The sequence below is a fragment of the Psammomys obesus genome, unplaced genomic scaffold (genome assembly GCF_907164565.1).
Source record: "Psammomys obesus unplaced genomic scaffold, mPsaObe1.curated_primary_1811, whole genome shotgun sequence".
Lineage (NCBI taxonomy): Eukaryota > Metazoa > Chordata > Mammalia > Rodentia > Muridae > Psammomys > Psammomys obesus.
In genome coordinates, this window is record NW_026596039.1 from 4,298,443 (window position 1) to 4,314,440 (window position 15,998).

The following is a 15,998-nucleotide window of genomic DNA, read 5'->3' on the forward strand; positions in this document are numbered from 1 at the left end:
CACACACACACACACACACACACACACACACACACACACACACACACACACACACACACTACAAATAAAATGTACACAGGACCTACAATGAGTGATGACTAGATCCCTTTGATACAGGCAAGAGAAACTCCCAGAATGTAGAGTACAGTATTATAATACTGAAATGTGTGACATCTCCCCTTCCATCCCCTTTAAATAACTCTACCTTGTAGACCAGTCTGTGGTGCAGGCCCCTATGGATCCAGTAGATAAGCATGTCCGTGAAAAAGAGGAAGGATACCACGCTCATAATGAGATGAATCCAGCCTAAAAAAGACCATGCAGAACAAGACCATGTAGAGTTAGTGTTCCCTTTCCACATGTCCACACAAACGCAAAAGGGCATCCAAAACTCAACCTGATCAACACATTGTAGGTTTGTCTCCCTCTGCTACCTAGAACTGCTTACGTCCCTCACTCCTCACCTAACAACTTGAAATGTTCTACCTGCCATTAATTTTGTAATCTTTAATTGAAATTTGGCTGCTATAGAGAACCATAAAAATTGCCCATGCAATATTTTTCTATTTTATGATTTAAATAATAATCACCATCATAATAACAACTTTGTTTTGTTTTCCAAGACATGGTTTCTCTGTGTAGCCCTGGCTGTCCTGGAATTCACTGTAGAACAGGGGTGGACTCAAACTCAAGAGATCTTCCTGCTTCTGCTTCCTGAGTGCTAGTATTAAAGGCTTGTGCCACCAATCTTAGCAGTTAACTTTATTATTTTTAATTATGTGTATGTGTGTGCACGTGAAGACCAGAGGCTCTGGTTCCCTTGTGGCTAGAGTTACTGATAGTTGTGAGCGACGTGATGTGGGTGATGGGAACTGAACTCAGGTCCTCTTGACTGCAGATCTTTCCAGCACAAGTATTTCTTAATTAAACTACACAAATGCCTATGAGACAGGACATTCCGCTGTTTTCCTTCATATTAGCATTCCTAAATCCTATCATTGTACGCTCCCTCCTTGTCTGAGGCCTAATTTTCCACTAAATACTGTCACTCTAAACATTCGACCCATAATCAGCCCCTTTCTGGTATTTCCAGCCTCATCCTCCTGGGACTTTACTCCAGTGGCTCTGATGCACTCAACCTACCCCAGGGCCTGAGGCATCTATCTCACCTCTGGCTCACACTGCCCTCTCCCTGATTTTGTTCATTCTCTCACTGCCTCTTGTAATTAACCACCTCCTACTTTGAGAGCAGAGCTCTGATAAGGCATGCCCGGGCTCAAGCCTCTGACCTATCACCTATTTGCTGAGCACATAGGCAGATTCTCCACACTCTGTTCCCCATGTGCCCCTTTCTAAGAACAGCCTAGCAACAAGACCTGCCCTGCAGAGCCGTTGAGGAAAACACTGGGCTGACACAAAGCCGAGCGGAGAACTGCTGCTGGCACATGTCAACCTCAATGAATGCTATTATTCCTTCTTATATTCTGGGTGCCAGGAATGTGTCTTGAAGTAATTTCAGAACTACATACAAGTCAAGTCAGGGCAAGATTGCTTTTAAAGAAAAAGAAAACAAAACAAAACAAAAGCTCTAAATGTACAGGTGTAGGGGTCAATTTCTAAATTCTGGACAGAGACACAAGGAACTATAACTGATATAGTCTATGACAATAGTTACAGATATGAAACAATGAGCATTTTTATTACAACCATCAGAATGATACTCCATGAGCAGTACTGCCTTTCTGTGATGTAATCAAGGGAGTGGCAGGCACAGATGAAAGACAGGACAAGACAGACAGGAGGGAGGACCAGATAGACGTGAGGGAGAATATGGCAGAGAGGAGGGAGGACAAGACAGACAGAAAGGACAACACATGGACAGGCGAATAATGACTTGTAGTTTCTAGGCAGCAGGACAGCAGACTGTGATTTGCACATACTACTGGAATTATTTTCCCAGCGGTGTGAAGTAACAATCATCGGAAATAAATACAAGGGCCCATCCCAGGTCAGTATTTCCCTTAGACACAATGTCGTCCAAGAATGACTTTGAAAACGACAGTGAAGTTAAGAAAGTGCAAGACACAAACTGCAGAAAGCAGAAGTGAAACAACTGGACAGTTTGAAAGAAAGAAGAAACAGGCAGGTTTGGCGTTTAAACACAGTAAACACAGTGGAGGCACATTATGCAAATTTAAAGCCAGCCATGGCTACCTAGCAAGACCCTGTCAAGAAAGAAAAATTGAAAGATAAAGGAGGGGACAGAGAGGAGGGAAGGAAGGAAAGCAGAGAACACAGGAAAGGTGAGGAGAAGGGAGGAGGGCAGGCAGGCTAGCTGGGGAGACAGCTCAGCCAGTGCAGCACTGAGGACCTGAGTTTGATCTTTAGGAACCACACAGAAATGGCAGGTGTGGTAATATGGATTTGGAATTTCAACACTGGTGAGGTAAAGACAAACTGGGGCTACCTGCCAGCCAGTCTGGGTAAAGTGTAAAATCCAGGCCCATGAGAAACCCCGTCTAGACTTGGCCAGGAGCATATGCCTTTAGTCCCAGCACTTGGGAGGCAGAGGTGGATGGATCTCTGTGTGTTTGGGGCCAGCCTGACCTACTTAAGTGAGTTCCAGACCAGCCAGGGCTACATACTAAGGCCCTGTCTCAGAATAAACAAAACAACAGGAGGTAAAGAGTAATCCTGAAAGTGACATTTGAGGTAACCCTCTGGCCTACTGTGCCCATGAACATACATACGCACATGAATAAACGCACACATGAACACATGCACACACGCACACAGAATAAATAACAAACAACAGACGAAAAGGGGGAGAGATGGGCAGAGAGAAAGGCCACACTACCTTGTATTTAGAGCCTCCCGGTATCCACTCACCATTTGGAAAGTCTCCTATGTCATCGTAGAGTTTGCTGTAGCCCCTCAACTCCAGTAGAAACAGTGAAATGGTGGGGATACTGATCCACGGCAAAGACTTGACAGTGTACATGATCTCTCGAGAGACCTGATTCTGAAGATGAGAGGTCCAATTATTTAAAAGCCACAAAATCTGTTCAACAAGACTGTCATGAAGTTGATTGGGGATGGACTTTTAAATAGTCTTGTCTGCTCCTAGGCCCAGGCTCATGTCAGTCAAGAACATCATTGAACTATGTTCCTACCTCTCAAATTTTCTCTCTTTTCCTCCGATTTTACTTTACATTTAATTTTTAACTGTGTGTACATGTGTGTGTTTATGTAGAGATATTTGCATGTGAGTGCGATGTCTGCAGAGGCCAGAAGATCCCAGGGAGCTGGTGTTTCAGGCAACTGTGAGCTGTCAATATTGGTGCTATGTGCGGAAGATGGATCCTCTGCAGAAGCAACATGCACTCTTAGCTGTTGAGTCCACCCTTCAGGTCCACTGAATTCTCTTTCATACTAAAAGTCTTACTCCCAAACTTTTCGTGTGAAAATTTTATTGCATGGGAAAGTGTAAGAAAAGCATTCCTTGATGCCAACCAAAGGCGGCAAGTACCGTGACTTCTGAATTCTTTTCTCTTCACCAAATCTGTATGAGTTTCTACTTATAGAGTAATATTTAACTGAATGTCCCTCCCCAGCTCCTTTCGGTTCATGGACTATCTAACAAATGATCACAGAAAATTTTTCCAACCTGATTATGAACAAGCCTTAACTGTTGAACTTAAATCCCCAGCCCAGCCAGAGAAAAACATACATGGTAAAAACACCTTTCAGCTTGCAAAAGCCAGAGAGTAAAATATTCACATAAGCATAATGATTACATACATACATTTATTCATCAATATCAGCAAGGTCATTCTCATCTATGTACCTGGTGACGAAAGAAAGATTCCAGGCTATCAGAAAACAATGAGATCCACTTATTATTTAGAATACAAGAAGGAAAGAGGTGATTAACCCTTATAAAAATACCCACTTTCAGGGGGTTGTTTGCAAAAAAACTTTACTTACATAAAACCAGCCTAATTAACTAAAAACCTCACAAATACATTATTTGTATGATAACAGAAGCTAGAAAAACCTCTTACCTTTAAAAACTGCGGATGCTTCATTAACGAATGATCATAGACTAAATAATAGCTGAGGGTTGCACAGAAAAAGTAGAGAATATAAGCCCCCAGGTTGGTGACTATCAGGAGACTAATAGTTTGCCGGACGATGTTGTCCTCAGGCCATGTGGCTGGGTAGACGTACGGGGTGAAGAAGTAGTAATCTGCAGCGCTGAGAACGAGGTCCATCGCGGCCCCTGCAGGACAGGCGTGTGGCAATTCACTTTTCTCATCTCTACAACGTTTCAGAAAAGCTGTCTGCGGTTTCCAGACTAACAACAACCTTAGGTCGCATGTGTGTGGCCGTCAGCTACAGCTTTGGCAGCAGAAGAGGGTATGGAGAGGTATCGTTCCTAGTCTGACCTCTTCAGTGTTGGAATTAGACACTGGTCACACTGCACAGTCAGGATTCCCAAGCGATGGAGCAACATGGTACAAGATACCTTTGACAGGATTTCTTCTCCTTTGGTTATCATCCTACGTTTTGGCTTAAGCACTAGCTATTGCCACAAATGTCTTTAGCCATCCATGCTGCCATGCTATCCTCACTCACACTTAATGGCCTTCTAGCACTTTCCCAAGCATACCACCAGAGGCAACATGATCAGCGTTTAGCATTTCTTCAAGAGTAGCCTCCCCTGGATTATTCACGGCCTGATGCAGCTAAGTATCGCTGTCTTTTTAGTTTTGGACAATCCTTCAGCTGGGCTGGGGAGAAGGCTTAGTCAACAAAGTGCTTGCCTTGTGAAGACAACGACCTGAGTCTGGACCCCCAGAACCTGGGTGAAGAACAGGGCATGGTGGCTTGCATCTAAATAATCCCACAGATGGCAAGATGAGAGGGAGAAATAAGAGGACCCTGGAACTTTCTGGTCAGCTGGCTCAGCTGTGCTGTGAAGCCTCATGGAGAGTTTTAAGCCAGTGAAAGGCTCTCTCTCAAACAAAAGATGGAAGGCGCCCAGGAACAATAACTGAAGTTCTCCTCTGACCTCCATGTGCGCACGTGTGCGTGCACGCGCGCGCGCGCACACACACACACACACACACACACGCACACACACACACACACACACAGAGGAAACTCTTCCAATCATCCACTGGCTTATCACTGTCTGCTCACATAATAAACATTACTTTTCAAACATTTATTTTTATGTTATTTTATATGCTTATTTGTCTGAATATATGCCACATGAATGCTGGTGTCTGCAGGAGCTAGATATTGACTCCCCTGGGGCTGACGTTACAGGTGGTTCTGAGTTGCCTGATTCGAACAATGGGAACTGAACTCGGGTCCTCTGCAAGTGTTCTTAACTGCCAAGGCACCTCTCCAGCCCTAGTATACATTTATTAATGCTGATCTACCAATACCGTTTTACTCAGTAATTCTGAGAACAGCTCTTTATGGATGAGCTGTTCTAGGAAATCATGATTGCCAGGCCTATGTTAACTATGCAGGATCTAAACACTTGCTTTTCTAAGCATGACACAACTTAGTGAGAAAGGCTGTCCTACAGTTACAGTGGAGGGAAAGAAAACGCTGTAAACATTCTTTTTAATAGGAAGTTAAGGAGAAGAATGTCCAAAAATCTTGTCTAGGAATAGACTTCCAGGTATTTTTCATTGTCCCGTTTTCTTTGTTTCTAACCCCTCCCTTCTTAATGCTGCTCTTAGCACACATCAGCCTATTAATACGCATTGCCATTCCTGCATTTATATAGTCCGGTTTCAGGATGAATGCAGACACTGGTGATACAGACAGGAATACCTGGTATGTGACCCAAGAAGCAGTGGGTACGTCAGTCACTCGGCGTCAGGATCTGTCATCAGCTGGGTCCCAGTGCTGAGGCTGTGAGAAAAACAAAACAACCAACTGTTTGGTTCTCAGGGCTTCCAGGCTTTGAGACAACTGCTCCTGTACTATGTAAACTCTTACAGGCACAGTAGTTCCAAGGAGAAACTGTGTGTGGCAATCTGGTGCAGGTTGCTCAAGTGCTCCCTGTAGGTACTGAGCTGGGTTGTACATCCTCAAACGACGGAGGGCAATGTCAATTTCTCGACAATCCCCGGGGTATCTTCAACTCAATAGGAAAGAGAAGATGCCTCAGTGCATACTTGACTCATGTTTTCCTTGAGTGGTATTGAGCACAACTTCATGTATTTGTAATAAATTATAGTTTTTCTATGAGTGGGTGGTAGCTTTTTTCTTTCCTCACTTTTGCCTGGGATCTTTCAGTTTCTTCATTTAAAAAAAAATCTTTCCTACCCCTCCTCTTCTCCCTCCATCTCCATTACGCAAGCCATCCTTCCTCCACAGTTCTCCTAGGAGCCTGGACCATAGGCTCGCACCCAGCCCCAGCTAAGAGCTTATTTAACAAGAAGATCAGCCCTTTGCTTTTTGGGAAGAATCAAAAAGTTTTTCTCTTATTTCACCATGAAGAGAAAAATTCACATTAAATATTAGGTGTTCATTTCTCCATCATATAGGCCACTGCTAATTCGATAAACAACTTAACAGGTAACCAGTGCTAGGTGGTGATAAGACACCCACACGTTCATATGATTTTGTACATCATTTTAAGAGTTAAATCCCTAAAAGTCAGAGAGGCCCCATGGACTCTAAGTCAGAGATTATTGATTGAAACTGAAGTTTACATTAAATTTTATACTGCCTTTGCAGAAAAAAAAAAATTTTTTTTCTTTAAAACATGGTTCGCAATCAAATGAGCCTGGCTCCGCTGGCCTAGTATGTCCAAAGCCTCGGTTCCTTCCCCAGCATCAAATAAGTAAATACACTATCATACTTAAATGACTTTAAACTATTATATTTTTCTTAACTGGAAAAAAGCACAGAAACAACTGCTAGTATCTATCTATCTATCTATACATTTTTTAACGTACATATTATTTTAAGCCCCGCCCACCTCCCCCGCACCCCTTTCCTTAGGTACTGGCTGTGTGGCTTGGAACTTGAACTCTTGGATTCCCTGCACATCTCATGTGGCTTTTACACATTTGTAGATGTAATGGAGAGGTTCTCTCATCTAATTCGCACAAGTCTATAATGTATGTACTTGTATAGCCTTAATATGCGGGACAGTGAACGCAGGGATAACTTAAATCACTTTGCTCTGTAAGGAGTCGATGTGACGTAAAGCCCAGCGGCTGTTTCTTCTCCAGCATTACCCCTCTAGAGTCACACATACGGCTAAGGAATTCTGAGTTCTCCACACTACTACATTACATAATGAATGCGAACCGCCAGTAAGATAGCAAGGGTCAAATGGCAAGCACTTTAACAAAACCGATGAGGATACATACCCACTAACCCACAAAGTGTCCACCAAGTAACTTCTCCACCGAGGCCATGTTCTCACTTGTACCACCTTCGAATTTACTCGGCAATAAAGCAGGGATGCCAGTATACCCTATCTAATGATGGTTCGGTTCAAGCACGCAAGCTGCCGCTTATAGTCCTCAAAAAGGCAGGGAGCGCCGGCCCATCACCCTCCCCAGGTCGCGGGGAACTGTGTCAGACACTGGTTCTCAACTTCAAGACTTCTCCCGTCGCAAAGCAAAGCACCAGCGCTTTCCCTCTCCCCCTGGATGTGGGATCCCCAACAGGTAACCCCCAGCACCGGCCGGGAGCCCGCTCTCCCGGGCCGGTGTCCTTCCCTGTCCTGCCAGAGCCCTGTCTTCATCGCAGGCCCCTGGGCCCAAGGTGTCCACCGAGCCACCACCCCACGCCATCTGCGCTTTTGGCGGGGACGGACACACCTGCGCCGAGGATGCCGTACACCTGGGGAATGCCCGGAACCTGGGAGATCCCTCGCGACCGCGCGCAGGTCCTTCGACTCGCGGCTGCCCAGAGGGCGGCGCACGGAACCTACCTGCAGGGCGGGAGCTGCTCGGTTCGCCGCCGCTTTATCGCCTACGGGAGGCTGAAGCTGGAGAGCCCTAGACACCGCCTGCTCGGCAGAGCCCCGCCCCCGTGCAGGCAGCCCGCCAATCAGCGGCCGGCGCCATAAGCTGATGTGACGGCGGATCGCGCGACTGGGACCTGCGCAGCCTCGGAGGTCACGTGGTCGGCGGGCGCGGGCCCCGCCCCCTGTCCTCTCAGCCAGACAAACCCGGCGCTGGGGCGGCGCGTCTGGGTGCTGCTGCGGAGCTGGATGCTCTCCCGCCCACTTTCAAGTTGACGAGATTCATGCAAACGACCTGGCGTGAGTGTAAAATAACCCTCAGCGTGAAGGAGTGACGTTTCCGACGACGTTAAGGGCAGAGTCATTTGTCACATTCAAATGGATCCAACAGTCACCGATTTTCCGTGTTTTGTTTTGTTTTGTTTTTCCGACCTTCCCGGAGAAAGTTCTCTTATGCAGCATTAGAATATGTAAATTGAAAAATATGTGTAGCGTAGTAAGTGAAAAAAGCAGTTATTAACGGCAAAAAGAAAAAAGGAAAAAAAAAGTTATGATCTGGCCAAACCTGTTTACGTAGGTGTTTAAATACTGACAAAACGAAAATATAGATAGGAAAAAGCAAATGCACCTAAAAGATCAAGTTGGCTAATTATGACTCAGGACTCTAGACTGCAACGCATTCTATATAAAACACAAGAGCTCTAGAGCTCGCGAAGGTGAGAGCTAGAGATTGGCTGTATCAGCAAAAAGGAAAGGAACCTAAGAAGGAAGGGCAATTTAGAGGATTTGCCGGTTCTGTTTCTGGTAATAGGGCCCTTATGATTGGTTGCTGGGTTTTTTGTTTGTTTGTTTTCGTGGTTTTTGTTTGTTGTTTTTTGATGGAAGGGGCAGGGTATTTCAGAAGCCGGTTTGGTTAAGCGGTCTTGTGCACGAGAGACTATTCTGGCTCCGTCTGACCCCCTAGAGCTCTAAGTCATTATTCCTAGTTCAGAATAATGACTCTGTATAAATTTCACTTAACAAGTGCTTTTCAGGGTTCTCTAGAGGAACGGAACGGGATAAGATGAACACATACATAAAGAACTCTTGCAACCAGCTTATAGTAAAATGATAGCAGTTGTCTCACACCTGAGGGGCTAAGACCCAAGTAGTTGTTCCATCCTTGAGGCTGGCTACAGGACCAGCCGGAGCAGTCCTACAGTGGCTGTCTCACATTGGAAAAATGAACTGCCTGGTAGATAGTCTGTCCACCAGGCTGGGTACCTCAGCAGTCTATCACCAAAAACCTGGGAGGTTCCTGGAGAGTAACTGGTCCTCAGTCAACATTGGAAGGTTGGAAATACTGGTTTGGGTATGAACAAAAGACTCAGCAACAGCAACATCAGAGGCCAGGAGAAGATGGAAGGCCAAGCAGGCTAAAGGGAAATAATCTTCCTTCTTCCCTGACCCCTCCCCCTTTTTTGAGTCAGGGTTTCTCTGTGTAGCCTTGGCTGTTCTGGACTTGCTTTGTAGACCAGGCTAGCCTTGAACTCACAGAAATCTGCCTGCCTCTGCCTCCCTGAGTGCTGGGATTACAAGTGTGTGACACACACACCTTTTAAATAGGCATCTATTACCAGAAATGCTGCTCACACTTAAGGTAGCTTCTTTGAGATCAGTTAAACAATCAGGACAATGAGGCTCCCTACTCAGATGATGATAATTTATGGCAAGCTGTCATTAAAACCAGCCACCACATTAAGATAAAGCAAACCTGTGCAGGATTAGATAGGAACATGTGAGTTCTAGAGGTGTGGTTCAGTATGAAAGTTTTAGGTTTCACTTTGTTGCAGGGGATCTGGTACTTCAACTTTCCCCTGGGGCTTCAACTATTGTGGTTCCCAAAGTCCCATCTCCCATCCCCTACACCAACATCTGGGCAGTTGCTGGAAATGTAGATGTGGGTAGTATGTTTCAATCTGAAAAGAAAAGCAACCTGGTGATTTCCATTCTGATTTGTTCTGTAAACAAGATGTTAACCCCACACCCAGAGGAGCCTTCCCTTGGTTTATGGAAGAAAGGGCTATCCAATGCTAGAATGCCAATTGAAATGAAAGCCAGTTCAGTTTCTAAGCGCATCGTGTCATTTTCTCTTCTGACATTCCTAGCATGCTTAACCTTGGTTGTTAATCTATTGGATTAACAAATAACAGGGGGCTGGAGAGATGGCTCAGTGGTTAAAAGCACTGACTGCTCTTCCAGAGGACCTGTGTTCTTTTCCCAGACCCACATGGCAGCTCACAAACACGTAACTCCGGTTTCAGGAAATCTGCTATTTTTCTGGCCTGTGCAGGCACCGGGAGCACCTACAGTGCAAGCAAGCGCGCGCGCACACACACACACACACACACACACACACACACACACACACACAAATTAAGAAGAAAAAAAAACACCTTAAGAGGTTAGCAAGGCATAGAGCATTGCATAATTGTGAGGGCATTTCTATCAAATCATGAGGGGTCTGACTTAATAATGGTATCATCCACTGATGGATGCAGAATTTAAGGATTTTTGGGAGACACTGGTGATGGAAGCCTCGCCCTGACTTCCTTTTCTCTGCTTCCAGACCACTTCCTCCTCACCAGGATGGACTGACACCTCTGAAACATTAAGCCAAAGTTAAAAATTTACACTCTCAGCTGATTCTGTAAATTATTGTGTCCCAATGATTCGAAATCTGACTACTGAAATCACCTTTGCTTGACTGGATTTCACATTAAAAAATAAGCATTTCATAACCAACTGGGAAATGTGACTGGCCGCCGTTCCTCTGGCTTAGAAGAAGCACAGCTCTTCTGACTTCCTGGGCTAGCTAAGTTGTGCTATTTCCCTCGTAACCACAGTCGTTGAACTGTGTACCCTTTGACCTGGCATCTTGGTATCAAGAAGAGAAAACAGTTTCCATATGAAACTTAAAAGAAACAAGAATAAATGGTGAAATAAAGGGCACATGTGTGCATACAGTCTGTGTGCAGGATGTGTGTGCATGTATAAATGTGTGTGCAAGTGTGTGCATGCAGAGGTCAGAAGACAACCTTGAGGAGTCAGCGCTCCCCTTCCACCCTCGTTTGACGAAGGATTTCTCTTGTTCCTGCTGACTCCATGCTGCATACTCAGGGGTAGGTGGCCTGTGAGGTTTTTTCAATCCCCAACACCTACATAAAAAGCTAAGCATATTGGTACGTAATTGTAATCCATCCCCAGGGAAATGGAGACAGGAAGAACCCTGGGATTTTCTGTCTAGCAAGCCTAGCCTAATAACTGAGTCTCAGGTTTGTGAGAGACCCTATCCACAAACAAGGTGGATGATTATAGAAAAATGACATCTGAACTTGACCATGGACCCCATATGCACCTGCACGCACACACACATACACACACACACACACACACACACACACACACACACACACACGTGCACATGCACACAAGATGGATATTATACAGGGGCTTAAACACCAGACAGGTGAGTCATTAGATAGTATTTTTAAAAATCTAGTACAGTTGTTCTAGAGAGAATAGGAAAATGAAGTTAAAACAGTTTGAGTATGGGTAGCATCCCCAAAGGCCCATGTGTTAAGGCCTTGGTCCCCAAGGTGCTTCTAGGAGGTGCTGCAGTCTTTAGGAGGTGGCATGAATCAGAGGTTCATAGGTAACCGCAGACATCACCTATGTGTATATCTGAGGGTTTATTAGAATGGCTTACAGACTGTGGTCTGGGTAATCCAACAATGGCTGTCTCAGCAGTCCCAACCAGGTGCTGGAGCCCTGGAGGATTCCTGAAGGGCCGCTGGTCTTCAGTGTACACTGAAGAAATGCCTCAGCAGCAGAATAAGTGAACTTGCTATGGAGAGTAAGGGGAGGCAGGCAAAAAGGAAAAGCTTCTTCCATGTCCTTTTGTGGGGGCTGCCACCAGATGGTGTGGCCAAGAGTTAGAGTGTTTCTCCCCTCCTCAAATATTCCACTCAAGACATCTCTCACAGGTGTGCCCAGCTGCGTGGGTTTTAGTTGATTCCACATTCAGCTAAGTTGGCAACCAAGATTAGCCATCACACCCTGGAAGGGAGCTATGAAACCCTGGCCCATTCTCCCCAGCCCCTCTCAGCCTTCTGTCCCCTGATATGAGCAGTTTACCCCACACATGCTCCCCCCCTCCATTGTCATCTGGTGCCATCCCCACAGTCCCAAGGCTTCTGATACCCATGTAAGGCTGGATACCTGCACACATGGGCTATACAGACCTTTTCTCTTTACCAGTTAATTGGCTGGCCGAGAAATATAAAACTTGGTACCAAGCAACAGGGCCATTATCATTCACTTAGAGATGTAAGGGGCCTTTGGGATTGATTTATAAGAAGAGTATGAAGGGCTCTGGATGACCAAGCTAGAACAATCCTAAAGTGTTATTAAGAAGATTGGGTAGATGGTTCCATGTTTAATAGCATACACTGCTCTTCTGAAGGACCTGAGGTTATTTCCCAAATACCTAGCTCAGGCAGCCCACAGCCACTTTTAATTCCATCTGCAGGGGATCTGATGTAGGCTTTTGGCCTACACACACACACACACACACACACACACACACACACACACACACACATGAATATACAGAGATACACACATATTCAAGATTAAAAATAAAATAAATCTTAACAAATCAATAAAATCACTGTTAAGAGGACCTTAGAGTGCGACAGTTGTGACAACTTTGAAGAGAGGATTACTGATAGCATTGTAAATAGTGAAAGCCATGCAGGCAATATTTCAGATGGAAACAAGGATGGTTTGTGGAACTGAAGAAAAGGCTCTCTTAGTGACAGCATGGAACAGTGTTTACCCACACTGAAGCTATTTATGAATGGCTAAGCTTAAAGGCAGCGAACTGGTTTGCCTGCCAGAGATATTTTTTCTCTACTTTTTCATTTTTTAGTAGTTTTTTGATAATGTACAATATATTTTGATCATATTCACCTCTCTCCAGCTCTTCCTATATCTGTTTCCCTTCTCAACCTACTCAACTCTGCCCTCTTCACCTCCCCTCAAACCCATCAAGTTCAGTTTGTGCTGCCCATATACTCTTGGATGTGTGGGTGTGGGGCCCATGGACCCTGAAACTTGTAAATAAGCCTGAAGCAAGAGTGAGGTCCAGACTTGTCCAAACCCTGAAAATCTCATCTTGAGACCAGCAAGAGTAGAGATTGTTCCCTCCCTGTTTTTGGTCTGTATATCCCAGTGCACATAGTCTTGTGACCCCCACCTCAGCCACCCTTGAGGGAGTCATGTGTTCTGGTGACCAGGTTTCAGGTTTCCTCATAAGGATGTGCCCAGCTTGCACATGGAATTCCTCTCCACGCCAATGAAATCATTCCAGCATGTCAGCCCCAGGCAATGATGTCCACTCACATGAAAACCCCTACTCATGTCCCCAAGGTTTGCATAGCCCTTACCCCCAATAAAGAAGAGCTGAGTCACTGGAAGAGCTGTATCTAACCCACCTGCCTCACTAAGCTTTCTTTCTTTGAGTTCAGCATCTGTATGTATTAGTGCCTAGACACCACGAGAGGAAGAAACAGAACCTGGGTTCCAGAATGACATGTGGGTAGAGGGTGTTCTACCTACCAGGTGCTTCGCCCTTAAAGACTCTCTCTCTCCCAGAAACTATTAATTGCCCAGAGTTCCTTAGCTGTGGTGGGACTTCATGCCAACTTCCCCTCTTCACGTTGGAATTTTGTCTGGCTTGAGTTTGTGCAGGCTCTGTGCATGCTGTCTAACTGCTGTGAACTTATATGTGCAACTCCTGTGCTATGTCCTGAAAGCCCTGTTTTCTAATGCTCATCCACCACCTCTGGCCCTTATCATCTTCCCACCCTCTCTTCTGCAATGATTCTTGAGCCTTCCGAGGAGGAGAAGTGATATAAATGTCTCATTTAGGAGTCAACATTACTCCTTCTCTTATTCTCTGCATCTTGACCAGTTGTGGGTTTCTATGTTAATCATCATCTACTGCAAAAGGAAGTTTTTCTAATGAAGGTTGACAAATTCTTGAATCCATGTCCATGCCACATACCTTACAGAGAATTTAGGACACCAAAGCAAAGGAATTACTGGCTGCTTTCAGCCACATTCACAGTGATAATAGAAAGACCAGCAGTTTAGTCCCTGCCCCCAAATGTGTAAAGATGTGAGCAGGGGGTTGCAGTTACTAAAGCCTTAGCAATTTTGCTGGCTAGTCTTAGATCAACTTGACACATCAGGACAATAGGAAAGATGCTGCAAGAGCTCTCCAGAAATCAGCAAAGCAACAGCAGACACCCCCCCCCCCAAGTGCTAAATGTAAAAACACAGATATTTCCAAGACTTTCTCCTGTAGACTCATTTCAAAATAGAGATCCTGGGAACCCCAGTGGGCCCTCGGGATTTTATTTATTTTATTCAGCAATGGCCATAAACTAAATGGGGCCAGGAATGGCTTTGTTGCAGCAGCGCTCTGTGGTGTGTCCACACCTACTAGCTTTATAGCTGTGGCAGACTACAAGAGTTACACAGTCATGACCATTTCAGGAAGATGTCGAAAACTCTAGATCAGCCGGTGAGTGGCAGAGCTGAAGTTCCTCCAGATAGTCTCTGAATGGGTGCTGCACGGTGGTGTGATGGGCGTCAAGTGAATGCTGCAGTGGTGACTGTAGGGAGGAGTGCCAGTAATGCACAATGCCTGCCAAAGAAAGCTGCACCCAGCGTGCAAAGGCAGCCCAAGACATCAGTCAAGATGACAATTGATTTTAACTACTACAAGTATCATGCAAGTAATACAGAAACATAAGCATACCAAGGACATGCACATGGACACACATGAAAATAGGCTCAAAGACTATATAGCTGTCCTTTAGAGTCATCATTTGCCCATTTTTAAAGATTAGTTTGGCTCTGGTTATTTCCTGCATAGCACTAGTAACCCTTACTCAAAAAAACAAAAAACAAAAAAAACAAAACAAAAAAAAAAACCTGTGCTTCCAAGAACATCTTTCAGAATTTCCTTAAATTAGACCAAAGGTCAGCAGGTGCAGCTTGTTCTGTAGACATCAGGCAGTGTTTTCAAAAGTTAAGCAGTAAAAGGGTGAGTGTCCTCAATGATGGGAATTTTTTCTGTAATATCAATTTTAGGTCAATTTCTTTTTTTACATTCTAATTTATAGTTATTTATATTCCCTGTGCAGTTCTGTGTCTAGAAGAGAAAGAAAAGGAAGAAAGAAAAAAATAACAATAGAAACCTGGAAATCTCACACTTCATTCCCACCCTACCCTAGGCATCATTATCATTAGCCTGTTCTGTGCTGAAACTGGTATACTCATCATGAGTTTCCAACCTGCACTGGACACCATTAGTTTATCCACAGTAGCAAATTACTGGGCAGTGAAGCCAGCACTTGGGAAGCAGAGGCAGGCAGATCTCTGTGAGTTCATGGCCAGCCTGGTCTACAAGTGAGTCTAGGACTGCCAGAGCTCTGTTACACAGAGAAACCTGTGGCTTGGTGGCTAATTTTCAGATGATGTCCTTGGATACTATCTTGGAATATACCAAATTTTAACACACACATGTATTACAAATGAAGAGGTGAATCCTCATACTTATTGACTATGTAAGAGAGTGTGCATGAGTGTTTACACACGTGTGCCTCTATGTTACAGCACATGTGTCATGGACACATGTCAGAGGTCAGAGGACAGCTTGCAAGAGTTGGTTCTTTCTTTTCATCATATGGATTCCAGGGATAGAATTTAAGTGTTCAGGCTTGACTGCAAGCACCTTTATCCATAGAGCTACCTCAATGCCCGTCATTTGGTTTTAAAAACATAGTTAGATATAGACAATGAGAATGTATGGACAGCTGGGCAAATGAGAATGTATGGACTCTAGATTAATTTATGTTGGTCTTAGAAAGCTACGGAG

The 15,998-nt window shown here is 44.7% G+C and overlaps 1 protein-coding gene across 2 annotated transcripts in view; it reads right to left on the minus strand.

Annotated features, from left to right (window-relative positions):
- Sc5d (sterol-C5-desaturase) overlaps positions 1-8,056 on the minus strand; it is a 9,662-nt gene extending 1,606 nt beyond the window's left edge. The window contains exons 1-5 of one of the 2 annotated variants that reach the window (XM_055621851.1): positions 7,976-8,056; positions 5,854-5,934; positions 4,065-4,282; positions 2,890-3,022; positions 206-306 (exon numbers count right to left, since the gene is read on the minus strand). In XM_055621851.1, coding sequence (XP_055477826.1) covers positions 206-306; positions 2,890-3,022; positions 4,065-4,274 — 444 coding nt within the window. In that variant the 5' untranslated portion in view covers positions 4,275-4,282; positions 5,854-5,934; positions 7,976-8,056. The other variant, XM_055621852.1, reaches the window with a different exon arrangement.
- Positions 8,057-15,998: the final 7,942 nt, after the last annotated feature.